General features: G+C 43.2%; 1 protein-coding gene across 1 annotated transcript in view; it reads right to left on the minus strand.

Annotated features, from left to right (window-relative positions):
• Window positions 1–15,617, minus strand: part of LOC108801279 (granzyme A-like) — a 21,519-nt gene extending 5,902 nt beyond the window's left edge. The window contains exons 1-5 of the mRNA XM_018573213.1: window positions 15,575–15,617; window positions 15,016–15,144; window positions 14,396–14,530; window positions 6,701–6,768; window positions 6,377–6,628 (exon numbers count right to left, since the gene is read on the minus strand). Coding sequence (XP_018428715.1) covers window positions 6,377–6,628; window positions 6,701–6,768; window positions 14,396–14,530; window positions 15,016–15,144; window positions 15,575–15,617 — 627 coding nt within the window. The remainder of the gene's footprint in view (window positions 1–6,376; window positions 6,629–6,700; window positions 6,769–14,395; window positions 14,531–15,015; window positions 15,145–15,574) is intronic.
• Between the last annotated feature and the right edge of the window lie 357 nt (window positions 15,618–15,974).

Raw genomic sequence — 15,974 nt, forward strand, 5'->3', positions numbered from 1 at the left:
ATCTGATCCAACACCGGGCGGAGGATAGCCCGGCGCCTAAGGGTATTGCGGGACAGGTCTGGAAGGATCTGTAGCTGTACTCCGTCAAACTCGACGGGTCTACGTTGCCATGCAGCCCGGAGTATCTCTTCTTTAATAGTGTAGTAATGCACTCGGCACACCACGTCACGTGGGGTTAACACGTTGGGGAGACGGGGGCCTATAGCCCTGTGAACCCGGTCCAAGATGATGGTGGCCGGCTCCACTGCCTCAAGTATGGACGCAAATATGGCTTGCACCGTGGCCCGCAGATCCGGGGTGCCAGTGGCCTCCGGGATACCCCGGATACGCAGATTATTGCGTCTCCCTCTGTCTTCCATATCCTCCATGTGGAGTTGCAGGTCAGAGAGCCTGGGGTCAGGCCGCAGGGCTGCCGACTCAAGTGCGGAGAGCCTGGATTCCATTGTGGAGCAGGTGACCGTGACATCCGCTACCGTGGAAGCCAGTGCCTTCACCTCCCGTTTCACTTCCCTCAGGTCCTTCCTAAGAGTAGCCTCGACCCGAGACACCATGGACTCGAAGTCCCGTTTAGTTGGGAGGTACCGCAGCAAGGCCCGAATCCCCTCCGGTACATCCGCTGGTAATTCATCCGCCAGTTCAGCTCCATCACCATGGGGGTCTGGATCGGGTGGTTCCAGTGAGTCAGAGCCATGCCGGGAGGTATCCGGGGAAGGAGATCCCCGCCGGCGAGTGCCGTGTGCCGGGACACGCGCAGTTGTGGAAGATGCCGTCCGAGGCCTACCTCGATCCACAGGGGGAGCGCTCCTCGGGGAGAAAAACTGCTGTAACGAAGCGTCGGAGACCTGCGAGTTGGATCCGCCAGCCTTCCTGCGGGTTGACATATCGCAATCCGGGGTATTGGTGGGGTAAAGTCTATATTAAGAGTGCAGATGGTACTCTGAAGCCGCGGAGCTCCTCAGATCGAGCACCTCACGCCGCCATGGTTAGGACACGCCCCCCTGGTTTATTTTTCTTTATATTTTGTACAGTATTATATTACAGTATTGTAATCATTGTTATATGAATATTTTTGGGTTGTGGAACAAATCATCTGAGTTTCCATTATTTCCTATGGGGAAATTCGCTTTGATATACAAGCGCTTTGGATTACAAGCATGCTTCCGGAACGAATTATGCTCGTAAACCAAGGTATTACTGTACTCATTTTTTAAATTGCATGATACCACATGGCATGGTAATAGGTTTTTATGCAATGTGGTGTGATAAAACACACATGCGATGTCTAGTTGCATTGTGGTGCCATTAAGACATAAACCACACCCCAGCACACCTAACACAGCAACATGTGATACATCATTACACATGCTCCCGCATCAAATAAATGTGAACAGAACCTATTCACACTTTTCCATTTTATGCAGCAAAACCCATGTATTTTGCATGCTGCATGCACAGTAGTGTGAATTCGGCCTAAGACTAGAATTATGCTTTTACAGTGCACGTTATGCCATGCATTAACACACATTACATTCGTGCTACCTGTTTATTTGGATGGGTTGTCAATAGTACCAAAAATGCACTATTTTTATAATAGCGCACCACAATGCTTGGGAGTGCATTATTATGCATCAAAAAATTTGCCTAAGGCGATCTGTATTGGAGTCAAAAGGAGGCAAACTTTGATTAACAATTTTGGGAGGCTGCTGGGCAAGCTATTACCAAATAAATAGCATGGGAAGCCAAACTGCTGTAGAGGATCTTCAGGATCTTTTCATACAACTTTGTGAGTGACATGGAAAATACACAAATCCTTTACTTCTTTCCGGACCTATAAGCCAGTAACCGTATGTACGAAACAGAAACCAGTTCAGCTTGGAGCTTGTTGAAACCACTTAACTGATATGACATGTGGGATATGACATTTGCAGTCAAAGATTTAAATTACAGCAATGAGGGTTGCCCTAATACTATGTCGGTTATTCACTAAAGAGGCAAAGGATTTAAATGAACGTTCGGCTAATTCTTTGGCTGCAGAAACAGCTGAACCAAAGGCTGCTGTATGTGCTTTTTTTCAATAGCGCGTACAGCAGCTGGAGTAAACACCCAAATGCAGCCAAGCCGAACGAACATACTTCGGCTTGACAAATCCGAACAAACAGCTAGAACGGGGAGAATAGTCCGCCGAAGTGGACCTAACCAATGTAAAATAGTTAAAATATAGAATAAAAAAAACAGTGTGAGGGTTCCCCCTCCCCAATTCATACCAGATCCTTTAGGTCTAGTGGGAATGTTAGGGGGGACCCTCCAAAAAAAAATAGTGTGGGCGGACCCCAATGCCCCCAAAAAAGGGTGAGTTCCATGATGCCACAGGACTCACTCTGCCCATTTGTTTCCATACCATTTGAGGACACAGAGCTGGCATTTAATGAAAACACATGAGCGGAGCAAATCATGACATCACGACTCGCTCTACCCATTTTTTTACATTCAGCTCAGATCTGTAATTTTTCGGCGGGAGTTTGGCGGCATTGGGCGGGGCAGCGGGACTTTTTTTTAATTGTGCTGAGTCGGTGGACGCCAATCATCGTTATTGACGTGGACCTACATCACTTTACGATGTGATTGACCTTTGGATTACATCGACGGACACTTTTGTTTTTAACTAATAAAGGAATTGTTAAAAACTGACTTGTGTTTTTTGTTCAAATAAAAGGTGTTGTGTGTTTATTTACTATTTTGTGTACTATTTGGTGAATTAATAGGGGTAACAACTACCCCTTATTCATTCACAAGGGGGAGTGGCATCTGGGTATCCCCTTTATGAAAGGGGGCACCCAGATGCAGATAAGCCCTCTGACCACAGACCCCCACAACCACCGGGCCAGGGTTGTGGGAAAGAGGCCCTTGTCCCCCTGACAAAGCATCCTGCAAATGTCGAGGGCATTTGGCCTGGTATGGTGCAGGAGGGGGGCACTTGCTCGCCCCCCCCCCCTTTCTTGCACTACCTGCACTACCAGGCCTCTGCTCAGATTAGGGGCTGGTATGAAATTTTAGGGGTTTTTTCTTGAGTTTAGTGCATTGGGGTGCCCCTTAAAATTACTACCAAACCTAAAGGGTCTGGTATGACTTTGTAAGGGAACCTTACCCTTTTTTTTTTTACATTGGGGGTCCCCCTAACATGCTTACCAGACCTAAAGGGTCTGATATGATTCGGGATGTAGACTTCATGCTGTTTTTTTTTTTTACATTAACATTTTTTTATTCTGTTCACTACCTTTTGAGGTAGCGAACAGAATGACCGAACTGTTTGAAGAGCTGACTGTTTGGCAATTCACTCTCTGCTGTTCAGCCCCTTGGAGAATAGGGGTGAACAGCAGGGAATTAAGTGCCGAACGTTCGCTTCAGCGGATTCAGATGTTGCATTAGCTGAGGCGAACAGGCTCTTCCCTTCGGTTTGGCCGAACTTGCTAGGGCTATTTGGCTGAGCTGAAGGGAGGTGAAGTGAGCCAAATGCAGCCAATGTACGGTTAAAAGTAGCCGGACAGGGCTGTAATGAATAGCCCAAACAGGCTTCGGCTCATTTTGCTTCGGATTGGTCATTCATTCGGCTGCCTTCAGCAGCTTAGGGAATAAACAGTTTTCTTTAACTCTTTGCGCTAATTGCTGCCAGCTGAACGATCCACTTGCTGTTGCATAATCAAAGTTTTCAACAGTTTATTACAGTTTTTCACACAGACTTGAGGGGCTGCTCATCCAAGGCTCTGGGGCTTCCACCATGAACATAGGAAACAAAAGGCAACAGAGCGCGACCTCCGTGTGTAAAATCGTTTAAGATAAATAAAACAAGGGATATATGTACTCACAAGCAAATGTTTTCATTATGCTTTAACAACAAACGAGGCCACGCTGTCTGTTAACCCAACATGGAATCGCCCCGACTATGTACCACGGTTGCCTCCGGTCACATCACCATCCCCCGGCTGCAGTCAGCCAAGATTGACGCGTTTCAGGGGCAAGCCCCATTCATCAGAATCATGTGATTGGGTTAAGAGACAGTGTGGTCTCTTGTTTGTTGTTAAAGCGTGATGAAAAAGTTTGCTTGTGAGTACATGTATCCATTGTTTTTATAATTTAATAAACAATTTTGCACATGGAGGTGGCTGTAACGGATCCCCGACATCTGCGCATGCGCAACCTGCACGTTCCCACACTGCTCGGGAACGCGCCATCCCGCGCATGCGCAGAAGCGGTAGATTACCAGCACGAAAATGCGCCATAACCGCGCACAGGAAGTGACATCACTGTCCCTATATAAACCCAGCAGCAGTACCACCATGTTGCTGGTTTATCGTCAGCTAATCCTTGTTCCTGTGTTTTGTGATATCTTGCTTGATCCTTGTGACCCGGACTTCCACGACGAAACATGAATTCTGCCTGCCTTGACCTCGGAACTGTTATTTGACCATTCTTCAGCCTAACCCCTTTTGTACTGGAATTGCCCGCTTGGAACCTGACCTCGGCTCGTCTCATAGGATTACGGCTTGCACAGTGCTCAACACCACTGGCACTCCTGCCACTTGTTGTCCCGCTGGGCTCTGTTCCCATCATCAGAGTCTCCCAGGACACAAGGTGCAAGGGAAGCCTCCTCTCACATCCGGTCTCCCAGAAGGTACGTAACAGTGGCGCTCTGTTCCCTTTTGTTTGCTAGCTTAGGGAATAACCCCCTATGTGTGGTGTTAGGGAACCTACACGATTTTCAGCTTCAGCGACAGCACACTTTGACAGCATATATATGGCTACGGGGTTATCATTTCTTTTATGATCAGCTTTGCTTATAGATAGTTGCAGCAACCCTGTCTCATACTATTTTAGTTTCAAAAAAAGTTATTTTCAGGTTGTTTTAGCAGTGACACGTGAGTTTTCATCAAGCAGCTCTAGCCCTGTTTTAACTGGCAGAAGTTGTAGCCCCAAAAGGCATATATGCAGAGAGTAAAGCCACAGTAAGGAGTCCTCCTAAAAAATTAAAGCTAAAGACCTTGGATATGACCCTCCATATCCTCCATGTGCTGGAGATGTGGAAATGCCGGTGGCACCATATTTCATATTTTTTGGTCCTGCACTGGGATGCGATCCTTCTGGGACTCGATCCTTGACACCGTCGATAAGTTGGTGGTGGGTGGCCCGGACTATTCTCCTGCGTGTTACATTCTACACCTGACCTCCTTGTGTTGGACTAAGTGCAAAAAATCCCTTACACAACATCTCCTCAATGCCACCTGGGCCTGTATCCCTCTCCTTTGGTATCAAAAACTCACCTGTGGTACTCCAAGGTCAACGAGATTTGCCGTATGGAGGATCTGACCTCTACATTGCACAATACGTAGGACCTGTTCTTCGAAACATGGAGGCCTTGGCTCTTCCTCAGGGAATCTGAGGACTTTCTCACCACACTGCTCCCAGAGGCCCCCTGGGGACCGGCTGGAGATACCTGAACCTGAGGTGGGTACCCTTGTTCCACCTGGCCCCTTAGACTACTGCATAGAGAGGTACTGGGCTCTTTTCTTTCTGGCCGGCCCTTTCCACCCTTCTCCTGTATCCTGACCATTTGCAGGTTTCTTACTTCCTGCCTTGGTTCTAGACCCTTGCTTTTTCCCTCTGTACCCAGAATTTCCCTAGTCCTTCCTGTTTCCCTAGTCTTTATGTTTTTTGCTAACTGACAACTATATCTCTGACTAGTGTGATGCACTGTCTTGTGTGCCACCACCCCTTCTTTGGAAGTTAAGGCATTGTGCAATGTACCGATGGATACAGTGGGAGATGACAACCATCTACCCATGCTAATCCTATCTGAGATGTTACATTGTCATTTGTTTTTGTGTTACACGTGTTTTACACTATACAGGAAGAGTGTGGAACTTGCTCTTATGGATCTGCTTTATTTGCTCATTATGCTTCTTCATTCTGTATCAAATGACAATAATTATTGTTGTTACTTATCTTGTTGACTCATCAATAAAAAAAAAGACCTCAGATATGTGTGGGTCAAAATTAGCCCGTGGCCCTAGTTTAATGGCACAAACTGTGCACTCCCTTTTTTGCACTACTACACTGCATCATTTTAAAAAGTAAAAAAGTATAAGTCTAAAAATATTATAGCTATAGCCCTCAGGTATAGTTTGGTTTAAATTGGCCAGTGACAGGGCAGTTTGGGTGTAGAACATGCACTAAATCACTATGTTCCACTGTACTCAATTCACTCTCTTCCTCCCTTAACCAGTCCCATTAATTTTTGTTGTTGTTTTTGGCGTGAGTTTTGCTATAAAATACATTATTCATTTATTGGTTGATTGTTGTGTTAAGTTTCTTTTACACATACCGCACACGTTTCTGTGTTGCCTTCTTCACTAGTACAAATCATATTTTCAGTTATTTTCATGTGCCAATACTCGTTGCAGGCTGTTCTGTCCATTATGGTAACATTTGCCTCCTTGAGTTTATCTGATGGTTTTTCGTCATCTGTGATACCCCATCCAGCGACTTCACAAATGGTTTCTTTAACTGGCTCATCACAGCTTTTAGGTAATGGCAGAGCTTTCACAGCATATGTCATTTCTGCTTTCTCAGATAACTGAATAACAAAAGCAATAATAACAAATCACTTCTTTGCACAGGAAAAAGTGGTAAACCCTACCAATGTCACCCCCATGTAAATTCTGTTGGAATGCTCTCCACCTCCCAGCAGGTCCTCAGGTAAAAGCTGAGCTAAAGCTGTCAATAAGTTCAGAAAGTGGTACTCACAACTGTCATTTTCCACTTGTATCCCTTTCCAAGTGTAGCCCCTACCACATTCTGTGGAGTGGCTACTAGAAATTTAGCATTGTTAGTGCTGTAATTGGTCAACCTGATTTAAAGTTGGCTATTATCTGGGTAATTCCAGGGGTTCTGCTATTGATTGTACCTGTCTGAGTAGGGTGTGACCCTCCTTCAGTGCATGGCAGCCAATGGGGGAACATCTTGAGTGCCTATGCTTCACCAGCCAATCACTAGGAGTTTCATGGCCAGTGGTGCATGCTGGAAGAGTGCATATATACTCAGGAATTTGCTATGTTCTCAGTCTAGTTCATCCCTGGGCTTAGTCTGGGGGTGGGATGCTCAGAAATGGAAATGCTGACTAGGCCTTAAGCCTGGAGGAGGCCACACATGTGAACCCTGGAGGGGTCTGGAACTGACTGAGGAAGAGCAGCTTTAAGTCTACTGGAGGTGCCAGGTGCTGATATGGACCTCAGGAACAAGTATGTTGTCTCTCCCAAAGGAAGATCTCATGTTCCGGTTATTGGTAAACCCATCCCTCTGTGAACCTTTGGGAAATTTGATGGGTCATCTAGTGTGAAATTTGTCCACCTAGTATTTATGTGATACAAAACATGTTATTCAGAGGCTAAGGGGACTAATATGGGACATGAACAAGAAATGTCTTTATTGTGATATGACATCACTTATTAAGTTGATTCCTCATGAATTAAGGTTAAGAGCTTTACAACACCATTTCTATTGTTATATGATATATCCCTTGGACCTAAAAACATTTATCTTTGAAGGAGTACATTTTTTGTTGACTGTTAACACTGTCCCTGCAGACAACTCTCCCCACTGCAGACTCAGACTGTCAGCGCTTTCTCCTTACAGGCTGTAATTGGCTGCAGCGATCTGTGTCAGAGGGGACAGATAGCCGATTACAGACTGTAAGAAGAAATCGGTGACAGTCTGTGAGATTCTGTCCCCCGTGCTGTCTACTCACCTCTGGCAGCAAATATATAAATAATTGTATATTTTCTGAAAGCAGAGCCCTATAGAATAAAAAAATCCTGGTTGCATTTTTTTTAATGTTGCACAGTATTTGGGTAAATGTTTATCAAACCTGTAAATTTAGGATAAAATACACTAAAATGAAACTTAGTGCACAAAAACAGAATAGAATACCCCAATTTTGTGGTAAAATATAAAAGACGGGGGTCACATCGGGTAAATAGATACCAAACACGTCAAGCCTTAAAATTGTGAAACCCCATTAAAAAACTACAATACCCCAAATTTTCCTTGGCAATGCATTAAAAGCTTTTACTGCTCATTAGTTTAGTATTAAATGCAATTGATGGCGTAAAATTATTGTTCACACTCAGACGTTCGCGTGATCACACTCAGACGTTCGCGTGATATGTAATGTGTATGTGGGGACTTTAAACATTATTTTTTTGCATTTTTTTTATATGCAACTTTAAGTAAGGCTATTTAGAATCAAGGTCAGGGACAAGCAGACAACTAGGATTTCCAAGGACACTCCAAAGTATAGGGACAGACTGAAGACTGGGATTTCCAGGGAGTAGCCAAAGTTCAGGACAGACTGAAGACAAGGATTTGCAGGGACAATCCAAAGGATCCGGATGGACAGAAGACTGGGATTTCCAGGGAGAAGCCAAGGTCAGTAGATGGGTACACTTCAAGGAATACAGTTTCAGCAGGAACCAGGGGGGCTCAGCATCTGCCTTAGGAAAGCGTTGCTCAGGCAGCACATCATGTAGTGCACTGAGCTTAAATAGAGTAAGCAAGAGCAAGGAACCACAAGAATGGCCACAAGCTGACCGCACTGATTGGCTGAGTGCAAGAGCAAGTTAGGAACAGAGCACATGCCTGGAGGACTACAAGCAACAGCACATGCCTGCAGAACCAGGGGTAAGAGGTCTGCACATACTTGTGGAATTACAAGTGACAGCTCAGATGCAACTATGTAGTTACACTGACACCAAAGCTGTCTAACAAAATCGACTTTCTTTTTATGAGGAAATAAGCAAAAACCTACAGTGTGGCTGTGCCGATAGTAGATTTTTTGCAAAGGTTTTTTACACAGTTTCCCTTAGATCATCGGTTCTCAACTCGTGGGTCGCGACACCCTCTGCAGTGGGTCGCGGTGTCATGTCTGCATAGACCGGCCCATCTGCATTAGTGAGAACTAGAGGGGGAATTTGTGGTTCAGCCTGTGGGAACCTCATAATGTCAAACTGTCCCCTCTCCACCGGGCTCTACGATAAAGTGATATGGCCCGGGGAGAGAGTACTATTTCCTCACTTTCGACCAGCACATTAATATCAGGAGCCGCGGCTCCCGACAATTAAGTTAAAGTTCCGGCCTGCACTGGAGAGTACAGCAGATATCAATCCGCCGCTGTATCTACTGTACTCTCCAGTCCAGATAGTTCAGTCTGACTGGAATCAGAGAAAGGTAGGCAGGTAGATAGGGAGATGTGCACTGTGGCAGGACAGGGGACAATGATGGATATTATGTATTCCAAGCCCACATAATATCCACCATGTATATCCATCACTGTCCCCTGTCATAATGTATGTTAATTAAATACACAATGAATGTTATTACACAGACTGGGCTCAGAATACATAATGTCCATCAGTGTCCCCTGTCATATTGTCCTCTGTCAGTGCAGAAGCTGGGGAGGGTATGGGGTGGAGGCATTAGCAGGGGGCTCCGCTGCAATTTTTTTACCTGCAGCAGAGCCTATACTAATGCACCCCTCCCCCAGCTTCTGCACTGACAGGGAACTTTATGACAGGGGACACCGATGGTCATTATGTATTCCAAGCCCACATAATATCCAATAGTGTCCCCTGTCGTAATGTCTCCTGTCAATGCAGAAGCTTCGGGGGGCATTAGCAGGGGCTTAGTAGAGAACCTGCCGTGGTGCCCCTGCTAATGCCCCCCCTTCCCCATACAGACACCCTCACCACCCCCTCCAGGTTCTGCACTGACAGGGGACATTAGGACAGGGTACATTGATGGACATTATGTATTCCAAGCCCACATAATGTCCATCAGTATCAGTGGCGTAACCAGAGTTATGGGCGCCCGGGGCAGACATTTTTTTTCGCCCCCCCATTATATAAACATCCACTGGAACTGTACCCCGCAACCGCCACACGTTTTTATTTGAATTTTTTAAAATATTTAATTTGTATTCTTTATAAACTTTTAAATTTTTTTTAATTCATTTACTTTCAGTTGTTTACTGTATATATATTGCTGAATACTGCACAAGTTGTTTTGTGTAATAATTTAAAATGTTTCAGAAAGGAAATCATTTTTGGGTCACGCCTTAATGACCAAGGAAACATGTGGGTCCCGAGGTTACACAGGTTGAGAACCACTGCCTTAGATGACTAATATGTATATAGGCTTGGAGAAGTCACCCTGTAAATGGATAGAAAACTGGCTATATAAAACCATATCCAGAGAGTAGTGACTAATGACTCATACTCTGAATTGGCTAAGGCTGTTAGTGGTGTACTACAAGATTCAGCATTGGGACCCTTACTTTTTAACCTATTTATAAATGATACAGAGTTTGGAATTGAAGGTACCATTTCTGTATTTGTAGGTGGCACCAAGTTGTGTCCTTCTGAGGCGGCTCTAGACTTTGCGAGGCCTTAGGCGAAACTTAAACATGAGGCCCCACTCACAACTTTTTTTATACTGTTAATTTTAGTTCAACTTTATTTAAATTTTTTGTTGTATTTTTACTTTTTATTTATTTAACTTTTTACATTTTTTTGTATTTTTCATAACTTTATTTTTAAACTTTTTAATTTTTTATATTTTTAAGTTTATTTAAAGGGTTATTAAAGCATGTTTTTGCACATATCTACTGCTAGCAAGCAGTAGATATATGCAAAAACATTAAAAAAAGAAACCTTTTCAAACAGGTTTAAACTTACTTGTGTCTTCGCCACAGGCTCCCGTCCGAACATCTGAAGAGTCTTGGGTGGCCGCAAAGGATCTTGGGGCGGGCGCATGTGCAGTTCAGATGTTCGGCTGGGAGACGAGGAGAGACACAAAGTAAGTCTATGGAGCAGCGTTCACCAGCACAGACTCTGTGGGACAAGAAGTGCCAGCTAGCACAGAGGAGTTAGCGCTGGAATAGAGACCCCCACCAGCGCTGGCGGGACAGATTAAAACTACACTAAAGAAAAAGATGATCGGATCAAGATGCATCATTTAAAGTGACATTACAGGCAAAAACTTTTTTCCCTTCCCCCCCAATGTTAGTGTAAGCACTTACCTTAAATGATGTCTCTTAATCCGATCTTCTTCCCTGTCTTTTTCAGCCTTCTCTCCAGCGCTGCTGTGGGTCTCCGATCCAGCGCTGACTCCTCTGTGCTTGCTGGCACTTCCTGTCTCACGGTGTCTGCATGCGGGTGCACGCGTCCATATACTTACCGTGCGTCTCTCCTCGTCTCCCGGACGAAAATACAAACCGCGCATGGACCCGCCCCAAGATGCTTGCAGCCGCCGGAGGCATTTTCGGACGGGAGCGTGCGGTGAAGACACAGGTAAGTTTAAACCGCTTTTTAAAACATTGTTGGCATTTTTCATTTTAGTTTTTTTAATTTTTTTTAATATTTTTTGTATTTTTAATTTTAGTTTATTTAACTTTATTTTTGTAAACTTTTTTTTAACCTAATTGTTTGGAGCAATAGCCAGCCTGCTATTGGATATTTCAAATTGCCCCCATTAGTTCTCTACCAGGTCCTTCTCTGCTGATTGACAGCAGGTAGTGGGCAGGTGCAATAGCCAGCCTGTTATTCGGCTACTGCAATTTAAAAGAGCCAATAACAGGCTGGCTATTGCTGCCAGCTGATGGAATGGGGGCAGTCGCGGCTGACAGCAGAAGCGCAGTGTGGAATATCAGGGGTCTGTTTAGACCCCTAATATTTTACAGAACCCCCCAACAGTAAAGTTTAAAAAAAATATTTAATAAAAATAAATAAAAAGAAAATTTGAAAAATGTTTTGTTTCGGCCTGACATTTTTTTATTTTCAGTTTCATTTCGGTTTTGAAAGTTTCATTTTGGTGCACCTGTAGTTGGCATTTTTGGTCAAGAGGAGTGCACTGTCTGGGCTGAAAGGCCATGTGAATAATTCATTATTCTGGTTACTGTGGATGTTATCTCCATCAGGAAAGATATCTAAATTCAAAAACAAAAATGTAATATAATGCAGCAGCGACGTGCTGTCAGGGGAGGCAAGAGAGGCAAAGCCCAACCTAGTATTAAGGAAGAAAAAGCTGTCAGCTTCAGACTGGAACTGTTTTTCCATTCAGAGCAGCTTCCAACAGGTTACTATTATTTTACAATGCTGACTAAAAACAAGCTACTAGTCAAATCATTCCTGTTTATACATATCAATCTAAATTAATCAGGTCCACCGTTTGTATGCTACTTAGAGTGAGCCACGACTTTGACTTCCTCTGGGGTTGCCCCAGGTACCCCAGTCCAACAGTGCACCTGATAAATCAATCCCGAGACAAGTTTCTCAGTGCACTCTTCTGCATTAATGATTTTCTATATGACCTTTTTTAATATCTCAAATACGCTGATAAATATTACTGATAATACACTATTAACCGCTTACATACTAGAAAAGTGCAGCATTATTTTGACCTGCAGAAGCGTAACATCATAGTTGAATGATCCTTTCTTATAGCGCTCATGTGTAATCACTTTTCTGATTTCTCGAAACTGTTTTTCATTTTCTGCGCCAGAAATTAAATGGGCTCCAAGTGTAACGTTTGCTTCAGAATTACTGTGGGGAAAAAACATCTACAAAGGTTTTCCAGTATTCAGGTCATGTGAGATCTAACAGTAGTAAGAAAACTATTAATTCTTGTAAGATTTTTTACTACTTATCCAAGTGTCTTCCAACTGGGGCTACCATTGCACTGCATGTGTTAATTGCTTGCTTTTGTCTAGGTTAAATATATATATATATATATATACACATATACATACATACACATACATACACACACACACATATATACATAGAGTCACTGATCTGAACAAAGAAAACAGATCCAGAAAATAAAAGTGAAGTTAAACCTTTCAATCTTTCTACTTGTTCCAGATCAGTAATTAAGAAATCACTGAAGCCCCAGGGTCAGCAGTGGAGACGGATAACTGATCAGAAATAGACATAAGGTGGCCATACACTCTACAACCATCGCAAGACCTTAGTCTTGCGATGGTTGTACAGGGATTAAAAAAACGTACGATCTGCCTATCTTGGACAGGCAGATCGCACTCTCGATCATCGCAAGCCCGCCCCCCTGAGGGGCACGCTTCCGATGACCGCAATGCTGAACGGGCAGTGTGCGCGTGCGCACACCGGCCCGTTCGGCATTTGTCTTCCGAGCACCGTTCTAACCAGCCGAGAATCGTACGATTCCCGGCTGGTTTTCGAACATGCTGGTTCGACAGAAGACGTGCGACCGTACAGTAGAAACGGTCCCACGTCTCCGTTCACACTGCTCGATTCTCGTACGAAAAACCGATCGCATACAATTATCGTACGATAATCGTGCAGTGTATGGGCACCTATACATAAGAGAAGAGAGATCAGCGGTGAAATGTCTTCAAGATTGACCACAAAGTACCTTATACTATGCAGTTAAAGAGCAACAATACCCAATGCAATGTTAGTAAAAGTTCAAACTGTGTTATGTACATATTTGATTCAGAAAACAAAACATTACCCCCTTCATGACTGAGGCCCTTTTTTCATTTTTTGCACCCATGTTATATTCCACATTTTAGGCCTGAAAATGACGTAAAACCCCCCAAACATACTATAAACATGATTGATTCTGATGTTAGGATATAATTTCTGGACTATAGCAGTGCCTGGGAAAGATGATACCACCTTCACAGGAACATGGAGCATGTAAGGAATGCACTGTCTGGGAAATATAGCATATTATATAATATACAGCATAATGTTATAGTTATTTGTTTCTGCATGATATTGAAACTGTACCTGGCCTCCATGGTCAAGCAGTAAGTCCAGGAGCTGAACTGAACTGATGGATTTTTCTACAGTGTTAGGCAATACTATTGTCATCACATTTGGTGCATTTGTAAAATGATCCTGCCAAAAAAAAATGTAGATTGCCATTCTAGGCTCTCTTTTGTGAATGTATGTTCCCTGGCTGCTATGCTGATGCTTTGGCTTCAGTGTTTTCTTAGTCTCTGAACACTTATAAAGGTAAGTAATTCTGAAACTTTTCTGACACTCATTTGCAACACGTTTTTTTTTGTTTTGTTAGTAAAAATATTCAAGCCATACAGGCAACTAGCAATTCCAAATGAGGGTCAGCAATGGCAGTCCCCATATTTTTTTCACATCAGAGTCACTTTAACTAGGGTGAAGCAAATCCAACTCTAGTTTACCTCCTCTTGTGGCATCAGATCAATGCAGTAACAAAAAGATCAAACATTGTGAAACGTGGATAGTAGATGTACTCATATTCCACATTTGATGTACTTACATATTACAGTGTGCTGCAGTTAAGACCCAGTCAGGTTTAACCAGCATTCCTCCACAGAAGCGTTTTCCCTGTTTTATATATACCATGTAAGGTCGTGAATGAGGTTTTGCCTCTCTTCCCCCAACAATTTCCACACAAGTCTCTAAAATATGTAAAGAAATGACATGAGTAAAATGACCAAGACTCCAAAAATGAGTAGGTAAGGGTGTATATTTAGTTAGTGGCTCGAAGTATAGAAACCCTGCCCCTTCTGGCAGATTTGACATTCTCATATATTGACACCCTGGCCCTGGTATACTGAAAGGATGATTTCCAATGATCCCCTGATAACAATAGCTGAATAGAAGGGGGTGGCTTGTTTTTTCTGAGGTTGGCTACTGCAAAAATGTAATAACATTTTTTTCCCTGTATGCTTGTTATTGTATTGATGTATGCATTAAACCCGGAATACAAATATATGTTCTGTTGTGCACATTTGAAGTTGCTTTTGATAATATATTTTTGTTTTTTTAAGTGTTTGTAGTCTTTAATAGAAAGAATACATTTTTTTAGGATTATTGTCTTTTCTGTCTGGTAATCACTAACAGAAGATTACTTTAAGAATAAATATAATAAAAATATACTCACGTCCATCAGGAAGAAGAAGTAGAAATATTGCTGATAGTTGCAGACACAAGAAAAGGTTCATTCTGATGGGTATTTCACAGTAACACTTCCTGTACTGGTGAAAGAGGAAGATGCCAGAGTGAAGGTATACTGCAAAGCCCATGGCCATTTATGTCCTCTCAGATCAGATATTATATATTATAATCAAAACCACAAGTTGTTATCTTATCTCTCCCACGGAAGCACCCTAATTCTAGATTCTAAAGTAGATATTAATCAACGAGCTTAAACATTCACATCTTCTGTTACCTATTCAGAGGATTTCAAATAAATAAATAAAATAAAATACATAAAGCATTAGTTTATTAACTCTAAGTGGTCCACCCTCCCATAACTCCCAGATTTTCTTTGGCAGAATGATGCACTCAAACAATTGCTCCAGTGATGATTTTTTTTTTAATTGAATAGTCTTTGGCCAGCAACTGCTGATCCTTTGCATTAAAAAACCCTTATTCTGTTGTCAGAGACACTTCACCGCTGTCTCCGTTCTGTTGGGATTGCACACTTGTAATTAACTCACCTGTCCTTCCCTCACGGATCAGCGCAGGGTTCCGCCTCGTCATCCGTGACCTCATCAGGAAGGTTTCAATTGCCCAGCGTTTGAGCAAGGGAGAAGACGCTGGGCAACACCCCTCCTAATCCCGCATGTTGAACCTCATTCTTGACACCATTAGGCAGCTTACCTTTAAAGGTAACATTTCCTCAGTGCTTTCCACCTGGATGTCATTTGATATCATCACCAGATATCTTTTCCTCCTTTATTTTCTAAGTCAGATTTGACATTTCCCTTGAGACTTCAACGGGTGTCACTGTTGCATCTCTCCCCACATCATCCTGGACACGCTTCATTGCATGGGCTGTATTACACCTAGAGAGCTCTTCTAGTCCTGCTAAGGACTTTGAACCAAGGCTACCTGGAG

This window comes from Nanorana parkeri, unplaced genomic scaffold, assembly GCF_000935625.1.
Source record: "Nanorana parkeri isolate BGI_ZX_2015 unplaced genomic scaffold, ASM93562v1 scaffold2277, whole genome shotgun sequence".
Taxonomy (NCBI): domain Eukaryota; kingdom Metazoa; phylum Chordata; class Amphibia; order Anura; family Dicroglossidae; genus Nanorana; species Nanorana parkeri.